Source organism: Marmota flaviventris, chromosome 17 (assembly GCF_047511675.1).
Source record: "Marmota flaviventris isolate mMarFla1 chromosome 17, mMarFla1.hap1, whole genome shotgun sequence".
NCBI lineage: Eukaryota > Metazoa > Chordata > Mammalia > Rodentia > Sciuridae > Marmota > Marmota flaviventris.
In genome coordinates, this window is record NC_092514.1 from 8,248,188 (window position 1) to 8,261,942 (window position 13,755).

At 36.0% G+C, this 13,755-nt stretch overlaps 1 protein-coding gene and 1 non-coding gene across 5 annotated transcripts in view; one reads left to right on the plus strand and one right to left on the minus strand.

The window, feature by feature from the left end:
* Positions 1-13,755, plus strand: part of LOC114082949 (transport and Golgi organization protein 1 homolog) — a 76,058-nt gene that overhangs the window by 37,339 nt on the left and 24,964 nt on the right. For all 4 annotated transcript variants that reach the window (XM_071603735.1, XM_071603736.1, XM_071603734.1 and 1 more), the window contains one exon: positions 2,037-2,188. In XM_071603735.1, the coding sequence (XP_071459836.1) occupies positions 2,037-2,188 (152 nt within the window). The remainder of the gene's footprint in view (positions 1-2,036; positions 2,189-13,755) is intronic.
* On the minus strand, positions 5,222-5,329 carry LOC139702565 (U6 spliceosomal RNA). Its single transcript, XR_011705182.1, has one exon. It is a non-coding gene; the product is annotated as a U6 spliceosomal RNA (small nuclear RNA).

The following is a 13,755-nucleotide window of genomic DNA, read 5'->3' on the forward strand; positions in this document are numbered from 1 at the left end:
CCTACATCCTGGGAACAAATCTTTACTCCTCACACTTCAGATAGAGCCCTAATATCCAGAGTATACAAAGAACTCAAAAAATTGGACAATAAGATAACAAATAACCCAATCAACAAATGGGCCAAGGACCTGAACAGACACTTCTCAGAGGAGGACATACAATCAATCAACAAGTACATGAAAAATTGCTCACCATCTCTAGCAGTCAGAGAAATGCAAATCAAAACCAACCTAAGATACCATCTCACTCCAGTAAGATTGGCAGCCAGTGGGAGATGAGAAACAATTTTTCAAAAAAATCCCCAATAATGGCATCAACAGCATTCTACTTTTGTGTTGCTCTCATTTTATCAGTAAATTAGATGATGATTAAATGTTTCATTTTATCCATCCAGTATGGTGCTATGAAGCCATAATTACTGTATTTTGTGTTTTTAAAGGTTCTGGTCTGTAAGCATAGCTATAGCATTATCCTGCACCAGTGCAGGGCTTGGCAGCACTGATCTGACCCCCGCCCCCCCGCCCCATCTGCACAAACAGAGTGTAGGAGAACTCATAGCAGGGGGGATTCAGTTAATTTGAGAAGGAATAACATATCAGTTCTCCCATTTTCCAGAAGACATTGCATCCATATATGAACACTACTGACTTCTGAACTGTCTTTAACTCCATAAGGTTCTGAAAATGAATCATTGCACCATTAAGATTTGTTATTTTCATGCTCCAAAACTTTCAAGATTAGGGAAAACTTGGCTTACAAAATTAAGAATGAATTATTTCCCTGGCCTTTTAGGTTCCACCACAAAATGATGTCAATGACCTTTATGGGTAAAATCTTCCCAAATGTCATTTAATGTGTCTCAGGTGCTGAGATGCTGACCCAATGGGGCAGACTTCACCAGCAGTCAAATTCATAGACCAATAGTGAATGGAGGGCCTGGGGTTGTAGCTCAGTGGTAGAGCGCTTGTCTAACATGTGAGGCACTGGGTTTGATTCTCAGCACTGCATACAAATAAATAAAATAAAGGTCCAACAAATAAATAAAACAAAGGTCCATCAAAAACTAAAAAGAAATTTTAAAAAATTAGGCAAAAGCTTAAAAAAATAGTAGTGAATGGAATCTCAGGGTTGAGAAAGACCTTAGAGGCAACTACTGGTCCAACATCTTTTTTTAGAGGGAGGGAGGGAGGGAGGGGGGAGAGAGAGAGAGAGAGAGAATTTTAATATTTATTTTTTAGTTATCGGCGGACACAACATCTTTTTTTTTTTTGTATGTGGTGCTGAGGATTGAACCCTGGCCACAGGCACGCCAGACGAGCGCCCTACCGCTTGAGCCACATCCCCAGCCCAACTGGTCCAACTTCTTAATAACTGCATGTTGGACTCCTAGCTGTTTAATCAAACGTACCCCAGGCTCATGTAACTCATACTGAAATTCCACCCCTACAAGCTCTCAGGTCTGACTGGAATTCTACTTCATTCACAGAGCCTCAATGCAGGTCTGTACCCAATTCCCTTTAGTCTCTCTTGGTATTACTGTGTTCTTTTTAAATAGCTGTCATCTGTCCGTTCAATAAATAGTTGTTGAGTATCTCTGCCAGGTGCCAGATGCTGTGTTAAGCCTTGGCTCATTCCACCTGCAAATCTGCAAACCAAGACTCCCTCTCTTTCAGCTTTCCTAAAATTTTTAACACAAAGTTTCACCAGCACTAAATCCATGTTTGTTGAATGTGACCCTGTCTATATATCTCTGGTTTTAAAAATTTTCCTTGAGTAAATATTGTTCTGATAGCAGTTGTATGGTCATGGAAGTATTGGAGAATAGACTGGAGATTGTTCATTTTATAATTGAAGGGTCTGACAGCTCTAATTAGGATTTTGAAGTTTTCTTCTCTGTGTTAATTGTCTTTAGGAGAGCCACATATTCCAGGCACTGTGACTCATATATTTAGTGAAACACTCGGTGAATATTGAAACTGAAGAGAGACAATTCTTATTCTATAGCATAAAATAAAACAGCCATTCCCCCTTTCAGTTTTAGAGCTACTTATAACAGAAGATACTTCTGTTGATGCTGCTGATACAGAAGACCATCTAGAGATAAAGGTGGAAGAGCCAGCAGATGCCACCCTTTTGGACAACATACTTTTCTTATTATATTCATTCTTGCTTTATTTCTCTAAGATGGTAAGTTTGATATAGTTTCTTCAATTAGAATGTTGATTATTTATTAGTTTTTAAGTGGCTTCTGGTCATGAAGTGAAGAACTTAAAATGTCTTTATGAAAATGACTCCTGACCCTTTGAGTAGATAGCTCCTGAAACAAAAGCCATAGGGGTGTGGCTTAATGGCTACTTAGTTTAGCATATGAGGAAGATTTGCTGTCTACCAAGGCTGGACATTTGTACACCTGTAAAAACTTGGTTCTTCCCCTCAGAACCTTTCATTCTGGCAGGGAGATAACAGCATTCACTTGAAACACAGTAAGATAATGGCAGAAAGAGAGGTATTTATTTGATGGTAGAACATTATTGTCCATAAATGCATTTATTCTGGTTGGAAGGGTGATCAATAAGGTCAGAAAGTAGTTGAGATGTGTTTGAAGCACAGGCAAAGGGCAAACAGGAGTCTGACATGTGGTTTGTTGTTGATTAGACAGGCTGGGGTGGAGGACGGTGGGGGAAGCTGGCAGTCAGAAGAAATGTGTTCAGAGAAATGGAAACATGAAGAAAAGGGTATTTGGGGAGGCCAGGAGAATGTGAATAGTTGGTATTGTAAAGTGTAAAGTTGGAGGGGGATGGTCTGTTGGAGAGGCCAGCAAATCTTAAAGGAAGTCATGAGCCAAAGTAGCATTAGACCATTAATAGTGGGGATCCTTAGAAAGTTTTAAGAATGAAAGGAATTAGGTTATATCTGTTTCTTAGAAAGAGTCACTTAAGGCTGATCTTTCTAAAGAAAATCATGATCCAAACAAGACATTTAATATGTCTAGAAGCTTATCTAAGCATTTTAGGACTTACCTCCCCCTCATGGTATTTGTTGATATTGGACTTTTAGAGTTTAATTATAGGAATGAGAAAGCTTTTAGAGATTGGAGGATAAGATGGTCCTAGGGCCATTGTGACAGTAATCCTTCTCAACTGAAGTTGTTTCCTATAGGTTGTGTTATTTCAAGGCTTGTGTAAGAAAGATGATGTTGTTGTTTTCCTTGTAAAATGTATAGATTTTGAAGCCAGGTAGATCTGGTTTCAAATCCCAAGGTTATCATTTAGAAGTTTGGGCAAATAACTAAACTTTTGAATATCAGATTCCCCATCTGAAAAATGTAGATAATGCTTACTCCAATCATAAGAATTAAATGATTTGACAAGGTAAAGTGTCTGGTGAGGTGTCTGGCATTTTGTAGCGTTTTACCCCCACGCACCCCCTAATTCTCATGTAGGCAGTCAGAGGTGGTATAAAGACAATGAATACCTGGGGAGGAAAGACCACCAGGGTGGAAAAGATGTGGTGGGGAGAAACAAATCATTTTTCAGTTGGCTCCATGTTTGTTCATGGTGGTGGCAGCCATCTGGGTAAGGGGTATGTACAAACCAGGCAGTTAGAATAATGATATTTCCAGTGATTAAAGCAGTCTTCCACAGTCATAATTTGATTATCAGAATGAATCAACATCACTTGGAAAGTTTACAGCCTCACGATATGGGAAGGATTTCTTTATTCATATTTTTAGGTATGCACAGAGCCCTCCTCTAGGTCTAGGTCGGGGGACACGAATGTGGTGCAGGTATGGTCAGTGATTGTACGGTGATAGGTAAGACATAGACGTGAGTGGCAAAGAAGAGGCACAATGTTACGAGACTGATTTGAAAGGAGCCTTCAAAAAGGCATTTTGATGGCCCAGTATGTATAGGACATTGTGCGAGGACTAAAAGAGTCTAACAGGTGTAAGGCATGATTGTGATTTTTGAAAGCCTTAAGAAAAGGACTTAACAAATATATGCAAAAATTATGAACAAGTCAATGTAAAATCTTAAACAAGTAGTATGATATCTGATAGGACTGGAGAGTAATAGGTTCTGATGTGTTTGGGAGATGTGCACCAATCAGATTCATTGATCAATGGAATCTTAGTAGAATCTTAGTGTTAGAAGAAACCTTGGAAGGCTGTTAGTCTAGTTTCTCACTCATTGCTGTCATTTTCTTTACTGTGGCCCTGATGAGTAGTTATGAGGCCTGTACACCAGTATTTCCTAGCATGAGTCACTCTCTTACAAGGCTATATGTTCTTCTGTTGTCTAGTTCATCCTTGTATTGACTCCAAATTTTCCTCCACATGATTTCCTCTATAAAATTGAATTCTTTTCTACATAGAAATCCTTTAAATATTTGAAGTTATATCTTAATTTAAAAATTATTTTTAGTATTTTTATCACGGAAACTTTCAAATAAGAGCAGAGAGAATAGTAGGGGACTATAGGTAACCATAACATACTGTACATTTCAGAATACTAGAAGAAAAGATTGTGAAAGTTTTACCATAGAGAAATGATGTTTGAGGAGGTAGATATGTTTAACCTGATTTAAACATTACATAGTGTATACATGCATCAAAATGTCATGTTACCTACTTCAATAATTATAATGTTTATTTCTATGTACTAATTAAAAAAATAAATTTAATTAGAAAAGCTTTAAAGAAAAGCATAAAGAATAGTATAATGAACCCACGGGCCATCACCCAACTTAACAGTAATTCCTTGATAGCCAATATCAGTGAGTTTTTTTTTAAAATTTGTTCTAATTGGTTATACATGATAGCAGAATGCATTTCGATTCATTGTACATAAATGGAACAAAACTTTTCCTAGTTGTACACAACACATGTGTAGTCCTACATGTACCTCGGGTAATGAGGTTCATCTCCTTCCACCATCTTTCCTATCCCTATGCCCCCTCGCCTGTCCTACCTCCCCTTTGCCCAATCAAAGTACCTCCATTCTTTGCCACCCACCTCACCCCCTTTATGGGTCAGCATCCACTTTCAGAGAGAACATACAGCTTTTGGTTTTTGGGATTGGCTTACTTCCCTTAGCCTGATATTCCCATTCACCCGCAGATGCCATAATTTTTTTCTCTTTTAATGCTATAAGCAATATTCCATTTTGTATATGTACCACAGTTTCTTTATCCATTCATCTGTTGAAGGGTTGGTTCCACAAAACTATGGAATGATTCACAAATGTGGGTGTCATCCTTGCTCAGGGACCATGCTAATTTTTTTCTGTATTGTCCCAATTTTAGTATATGTGCTGCCAAAGCAAGCACACTCTGAGTTTTAACAAATGTAGATACCCATGTAAAAACTACCATAATCAAGATATAGAGCCGTTTTTTCACTAGAAAAAGGGGTTTCCTTGGGATCCTTCCCAGTGAGTTCCTTCACCACCTGTTCCAGGCAACCACTGATAACTTTTTTTTTTTTTTAAAACTATAGATTCATTTTTCCTACAGTACTATTTCATATATATGCCACTATAAGTGGACTCATATCTAGGAGTGCAATTGCCTCCTACGTTTAATGTATGTTTTTATCTTATGTGATACTGTCAAGCCATGCTAAAAAATGATCACAATCATTTTATACTTCCACCAGCAATTTAGGAGACTTCCACTTGACTTCATCTTCACTAGCACTTGGGCCATTCTAGTGGGTATGTCTTTGTGAGTTTATTTCCTGACAATTAATGATATTGAGTGAACTTTTTTTTTCTTTTGAGATAGGGTCTCACTAACTTGCTTAGGCCCTTGATAAGTTGCCAGCCTCAAACTTGGGATCCTCCTGCCTCAGCCTTCTGAGTTGCTGGGATTACAGACATGTGCCATCATGCCTGGATCAAATAGTTCTTCATGAGCTTGTTGACCATACTGTTTTTGTATGTCAGCTCTCTCTGGCTAGCTGGAATCCAGACTTCTCCCAGCTCAGTGCCAACTGTGGGATTGGTTAGCTTATAGTTGTTCTTGGCCCTTGCAGGTACTGCTTAGAATGTAGCCCCAAACTGAAGACCACCTCCATGCAGATTTCTGGAACTCTTTTTCTTGTGTCTCCCATCTTTCTGGTAGTTTTCTCTACATATTTTTGGCTGCTTAATCTCCTGGAACTCTGGTCTCTCCTCAGTGAGACTGTTATGCCCCATTTGGGTTCCCCTTCCCAAACTGAGGTCTAGAGGGTGCCTCCAGGTAGAATGCTCACCTATTTGTTCTCCTGCTCTTAGGGGTGACAGTTGCATATCCCTTGTGGCTTTCTATCTGAAAAATAGCTCTTTAAAAATATATTTTGACTGGGCATGGTGGCACATGCCTTAATCCTAGTGGCTCGGGAGGCTGAGACAGGAGGATCACGAGTTCAAAGCCAGCCTTAGCAAAAGTGAGGTGCTAAGTAACTCAGTGAGACCCTGTCTCTAAATAAAATGCAAAATGGGGCTGAGACTGGGGATGTAGCTCAGTGATCAAGTGCTCCTGAGTTCAATCCCTGGTGTGTGTGTGTGTGTGTGTATATATAATATATATTTTCCAACTTTCTGGTTGCTTTCAGTGGGAGAACAAGTCTCATATAAGTTACTATCTATTGATTTCTCCTTTTGTTGTAACTTTTTGCAATAATTGAAAAAAAATATGTTTGTGGGACTTCTAGGATATATTGTAGTTTTGGTGAATAAATGACATCCCCCTGGTACAACAATTTAACCTGTTTTCTCTATTGCTTTTTTTTTTTTTTTTGGTGGTGGTGGGGATTGAACCTCAGGCTCCATGCATTCTAGGCAAGTGCTGAGCTGACAACCTCAGCCTCTCTCTGTTGCTTTATATTTCTTGGAAATTGGTAGTCAGGTTTAGGTTCAATTCTGTTTCTTATGAACACTTAATAGGAAATATTGCATTGACATCTGCATGTCCTCTCCTTTGATGTTGACTACTAGTCAACAGTGACGTTGGTGAGATTTGCTAATATATTACAGGTTGCAAAATAGCAGTGGTCTGAGTTGCTGGGATTTTTCTTTCTTCATTTAAAGGTTGGGATGCCTACACAAATAAAAATTTATGATTGATTATTCTTTCTTTTTTTTTTTTTTGGTACTGGGGATTAAACTCAGGAGCACTTGGCTAGTGAGCCATATCCCCAGCCCTATTTTGTATTTTATTTATATACAGGGTCTCACTGAGTTGCTTAGCAATTCGCTTTTGCTGAGGCTGACTTTGAACTTGCTATCCTCCCTCCTCAGCCTCCCGAGCTACTGGGCTTACAAGTGTGTGCCACGGCGCCTGGCTATGATTGATTATTCTTTACACAGATATTTGGTTTGTATAGTTAAGGCAGGAGATAAACATTTGATTCCTTTTCTTCATTTAAACACTTTTCAGAATAGTAAGATATTCTTCTAGCATTATCAAATGATACCCAAAGGGGCTTGAAATCTTTTTAACTTTTATTTAAGAGTCAATATGATGTCATGCATTTAAAAATATTTGGTGTGTTTAATTCAATTAGGAATAGTAATTGTTCTTACCTGATGCTCCATTTCTCCCCCTTTTGCCTTGTAGAAGCCTCTTTATCTTGGCTCCTGGGACCCTTTGCCACCATCTAGTGGTCATTGTTGCCTATTTCCCTTGCTTTTGAAGTATGAGATGTTCCAAGTTCATCTTAAACATTTCCTGTCCAGACCTTGAGGGAATTATTTCTCTAAAAGAACTTTGGTTCCTTTCAATAGGAAATGATATTTAGAGGCTACATTCCAAGTACTAGGATTGCTTATTGCTCAAATTGACTGTCATTTGTAGGCCTTTTTAGTGAACAAAGCTCAGAAATATGTGGGGATTTTTCATCATGTCATTTAGATAATTCCCATGAAAATTCAGGATGCTAGAGAGATTTTACTTCACTTCATCTATCTTAGATTTGTGTTTTCTTTCTCTGATGTTGGAATTCCAGTTTTAAATGACATCAATATAATTGTTTACAGTCTTGTGCCACTTAATGACATTTTGGTCATTAGTGCATAATAATGGAGCTAAAAAACTCTTGTCACCTAGTATTTTTAGTATCTTTTCTGTGTTTTGATATGTTTAGATATATAAACATTTACAATGTTACAATTGTCTACAGTATTCAGTATAATAATGTCTTATAGGTCTTTATCCCCAAAGCGATGATATACCACCATATATGAATACCTACATGTGGAAATGGCTATATTTTCTAGGTTTGTATAAGTATACTCAATGATGTTTGCACACTGAAATTGCCTAAGATGTGTTTCTCAGAATTTATTCCCATCATTAAGCAACACACGACTATATTTATGTTATTTAAAATACTTTCAGGAATGTATTCCTGAAATGAAATGAAATTCTCTTGTCTTTAAGCTATATCCCACTAAGATGTGTTTGAAATAATTCATTTCTGTGGTTTGTCACCAACTTGATATAACAGGTTGTTTCATTTTTGCTTTCAATATTTAGGTGTTACTTTTTAAGATTTTTTTGTTTATTTTACAATTATTTAAATATTTAGAAGAGCCAAAGTTAATTTGTAAAAATAAGTTGTTTCTGTTTTTTGGTACTGGTGATTGAACCCAGGGCTCCTATCCACTGAGCAACATACCTAGCCTCTTTATTTTTTATTTAGAGATAGTTCTCACTGAGTTGCGTAGGGACTTGCCAAGTTGCTGAGGCTAGCTTTGAACTTGTGATTCTCCTGCCTGATTTTGAAAGAACTCTAGCTTTTGTCCCAGTTCTGTCTATCCTGATGTTGTTACTCTCTTTTATAGTTAACTTTTAAAATTTATTTCATTATGTATTCTGCTATTAAAAAATAAGCAAATGAGAAAAGGGATATGTAGCTCAGTGGTAGAGCACTTGCCTACCATACATGAGGCCATGTGTTCAATCCCCAGCACCATAAAAAGAAAAAGGAAAGCAAATGATTTTTACATCTAGCTATGATAGCTTTATATAGGCACTGGCTTCACCTTCCCAACTGAAACAACTAAAATAAATATGAAAAAAAAAAACCCCACAAACAGATAAAATTTGAAGATCAAGCAACATTGAAGATCAAGCAACAAAGAATAATTCTGGAAACATAAGGAACAAATGCTATGATCTCTTTAGTTGTCCCAGCTTTTACTATGTTAAGAGATTCCCAAGCCATGACAAAGAAGGGGAAGTCAGGCAGAACCAGAGGATACCATGAATTGAGAGATGGTGCTGAAATTCCAGGAAAACCAAAGTGACTAGAATTCACAGGGTGGAGTACCAAAAGAAGGTTGCTACATTGAGAGACAATTCTGGAAATCTGTGAAAGGCTCTCTGAGTGTTCAGCAGGGTACTGATCAGCACATAAGTGTGATGAAACTGCTTAGCAAGTCAGAGAAACAATCTTAAGTGATTAGAAGGAACAGGTCCTAACACAGGGACCAGAAAAGCACCTGGAAGAAACTATCTAAGGAAGTTGGGTAGAATAATCAGAAGGGTGTTACCTCAGACTGACTATTACAATTTATATCATACCTAACAAATATTCAGACCCAAGAGAATCAAATTGTTACCAGTAACTTAACTGTATACAAAATATTAAGAATAGTAATTCGTAATGTATGGCATCCAGTCAAAGCTTACCAGGCATGCAAAGAAACAAGAAAAATAGAATCCACAATGATGAGGAGAAGAATCATCCAATCAAAGCCAACTGAGAACTGGCAGAGATGTTAGAATGAGGTAATGGCATTAAAAGTTATTACTACGATATTTCGTGTGTTAAAAGGTAAATAGAGATAAAGAAGATATATTTTTAAGAATCAGACTTCTAGAGTTGAAAATATATGATAAATACAGTGGATGGGATTAATGCCAGAATAAGCATTGTGATGAAATTGTTAGTGAACTTGAAGACATAGCAGGAGAAATACCCCAAATGAAACACAGGGAAAATTTCTTCTGTTAAAGAAAAGTGTCCAGAGCATCAGTGAGCTGTGGGACCGTTTCAAGTTGAGCGATAAGAGGTATTCAGAAAAATATTTTAAGAAATGATGGCCAAAAATTTGTGAAAACTGTACATCTGCAGATCCAAGATATTAAATGGAACTAGAGTACAAAAAGCATGAATAAAGCTATATCAAGGTATATTATACCATAAATAAATTGCTCAAAACCAGTGATAAAGGGCAATCTTAGCAGTTAGAGAAGACATTTATGTAGAGAAGAACTAAGGATGACATCAGATTTCTTGTCAGAAATTAGGCATAAGAGAATATAGTGGAGTGATACCTTTAATATATTTGAAGAGCGATAATGTTGGCTGATAATATCATGCCCAGTGAAATATCTTTCTATAAAATGAAGACTTGTACTGACATACAAGCTGAAAGAATTCACCCTACACTTGCACCAAGACAGCAGATGGAAATAATGGAATAAAGGAGTAAAGAACACTGAAAATGGTGACTCTGTGCATAAATATTTAAAATAATTTTTCTTATTTGAATATTTTAAAAAGTCATTGACTGTTTATTTTTTTATTTTTTTTTATTGGTTGTTCAAAACATTACAAAGCTCTTGACATATCATATTTCATACATTTGATTCAGGTGGGTTTTGAACTCCCAATTTTACCCCAAATACAGATTGCAGAATCACGTCGGTTACACATCTACATTTTTACATAATGCCCTATTAGTAACTGTTGTATTCTGCTACCTTTCCTATCCTCTACTATCTCCCCTCCCCTCCCCTCCCCTCCCATCTTCTCTCTCTACCCCATCTACTGTAATTCATTTCTCTCCTTGTTTATTTTCCCATTCCCCTCACAACCTCTTATATGTAATTTTGTATAACAATGAGGATCTCCCTCCATTACCATACAATTTCCCTTTTCTCTCCCTTTCCCTCCCACCTCATGTATCTGTTTAATGTTAATCTTTTCTTCCTGCTGTCATTGACTGTTTAAAGACAAATATCAGTGTAGTATGGGACTTAGAAAACATGTAAAGTAAAATACATGACAACAGTATAAATCTCAGAAGGGTAGTAACTATTGTAACGTTCTTATTGAATATGTGAAGTACTATAGTATCATCTGAAGGTAGATTGTGACAAATTAAAGATGTATATTCTAAACCCTGAAGCACTAAGATTAGAAAACAGAGTTATAGCTTAATAAGCCAATAGAGGAATCACTAAAAATACCGATAGTGGTATTTCTGCAAAAGAAGACAGAAAAGAAAAAGAACAAAGAACAGAAGGAACAAATAGAAGATTATATTAAGCTTACACCTATGCACAGCAGTAATCCTATTAAGTGGAAAGTATCTAAATACATCAGTTAAAAACAGAGTTTGTCATATTGCCTAAAGAAGCAAGACCCAAATAGATGTATATGGGAATAACACTGTAAATAGCAAGACACAAAGAAGTCAAAATTAAAATGATTGAAAAAGGTATCTCATGTTAAACACTAGTCAAAGGAAATCTGGAGTAGCTACATTAAACCAAAAGAGGTTGTGGGGCAAAATATATCATCAGGACTAAAGAAAGTCATTTCCTAATGATAAAGGAGTCAGTTAGTCAAGATTATATAATAAATCTAAATGCTTGTACTTTTAATATTAGACCTTCAAAATACATGAAGTATAAAAATTGATAGAATTATGAGGAAAATGATGAATATAGGATTACATTTAGAGATTTCAATATCCTCTCCTCAGCAATTGGCAGAAAACAAAAAATAAAAGTAAGGTTGTAGAAAGTATGAATGACATAATCAATCCATCCATTTGAAATTAGTTGACATTTATAGAAAACCCCCAAAGAGCTGAATACCTATTCTTCTTAGTGCACGTGGAACATTTACCAAGATAAACCATATTCTGGATCTTAAAAAAAATTATCAGTAAATATAAAAGTATTCAAAGACAGGCAAAGCTTATTCTCTGAACACAATAAAATGAGAAATCAATAATGGAAAAATCTGGAAAATTCCCAAATATTTGGAAACGTAAGTGCCAGGCTGCTATATATATACATTTTTTCTTTTTTTCATTTTTGGTACATGAACACACAGTACATTTATTTTTATGTGGTGCTGGGGATCGAACCCAGTGCCTCACACATGTGAGGCAAGCACTTTACCACTGAGCTACAACCTTAGCCCCCACTGCTAAATGATTTTTGAGTCAAATAAATCAGAGAAGAAATTCATATTTTGAGTTGAATAAAACTGAAAACAACATATCCATTTGTGCAATGTCACTAAAGCGTTACTGGAAAATTTATAGCACTACCAGGCCCAGATAGCTTTATTATAAAAGAAGTCTCCAGTCATTGACTTTAGTTCCTACTATGAGAAACTAGAAAAGGAAAAATAAGTTAATCTCCAAGTAAGCAAGAAAAAAAGATATAATAAAGACCATAAGTCAGTGAAATTTTAAAAAAGGAAAATAAGAGAAAATCAATGAAACCCAAAGCTAGTTCTTTAAGATGAATAAAATTGATCAACATCTAGCGAGGGAAATAAAAGAGGAGACACAGATTATCAATATCCTGCAATTAGAGAAGGGATATAACTACAGATTCCACAGATACTAGACTGATAATGGGGATATTATGAACAGTTTATGTTAATTAACTTGACAATTTAGTTGAAATGAAGAAATTCCATTTAAGCCACAAATTGCAAAAGTTCACTCAAGAAAAACAGACATCTTCATAAACCTTGTTGACTATTAAAGAAATTGAAGGTATAGATAAAAACCTTTCTACAAAGAAAAAAATATAAGACCCAGATATCTTTATTGGTGATCCAATTAAACCTGTAAGGAAGAAATGATACTAATTCCTAATAGTAATACTAAACCCTTGTAGAATATTAAAGCAAGGAAATATTTCTCCTATGAAGCCAATGTTATCACTACACTAAACCAAGACAAAGATATAACAAGAAAACCACAGACCTCTCATGGGATCTCCAATGAACCTGTACAGAAATTCTAAACAAAAATTTAAGTCAAATACAATAATATGTAAAAGCTCAAGAGATACAAAACAAGCATTTAAAAAATATAGCAGAGGTGGGAAATATTGGGGAGTAATATTGGCCAAATTATATTGTTATTTTGTGTGCATGTACAAGTAGGTGACAATAAATCCCATCGACATGTAAAAAAAAATCAGCCCTGATTATTATTTAAATTTTTTTTTTAGATGTTGATTGACTTTTATTTTATTCACTTATTTATATGCAGTGCTGAGAATCGAACCCATTGCCTCACACATGCTAGGCAAGTGCTCTACCACTGAGTATCAACCCCAGCCCCTCAGCATTGATTATTGATGTAGAAAAACAAACAACAAACTAGGAATAGAAAAAGGGAGCTTAAAACATCCTCTGAAAAAATGCAGCTAACCTCATACTTAATGGTTGATAATTGAATACTTTTCCCCAAGATCAGAAACCAAACAGAGATGTCCACTCTCATTACATCTATTCAGCATTGTCCTGGGGTACAGTAAGGAAATAGCTAGTATACTAAGGCAAGAAAAAGAAATAAAATGCACTCAGATTGGAAAGGAAGAACTAAAATTCTCTTTATTTTCAGATAACATGAACATATATAGATAAAATCTGGTATGATCTAGAAAAAAGCTATTGTAAGGTTGACGGATAAAATTTATATTTAAAAGCAATTATATTTTCTATATAT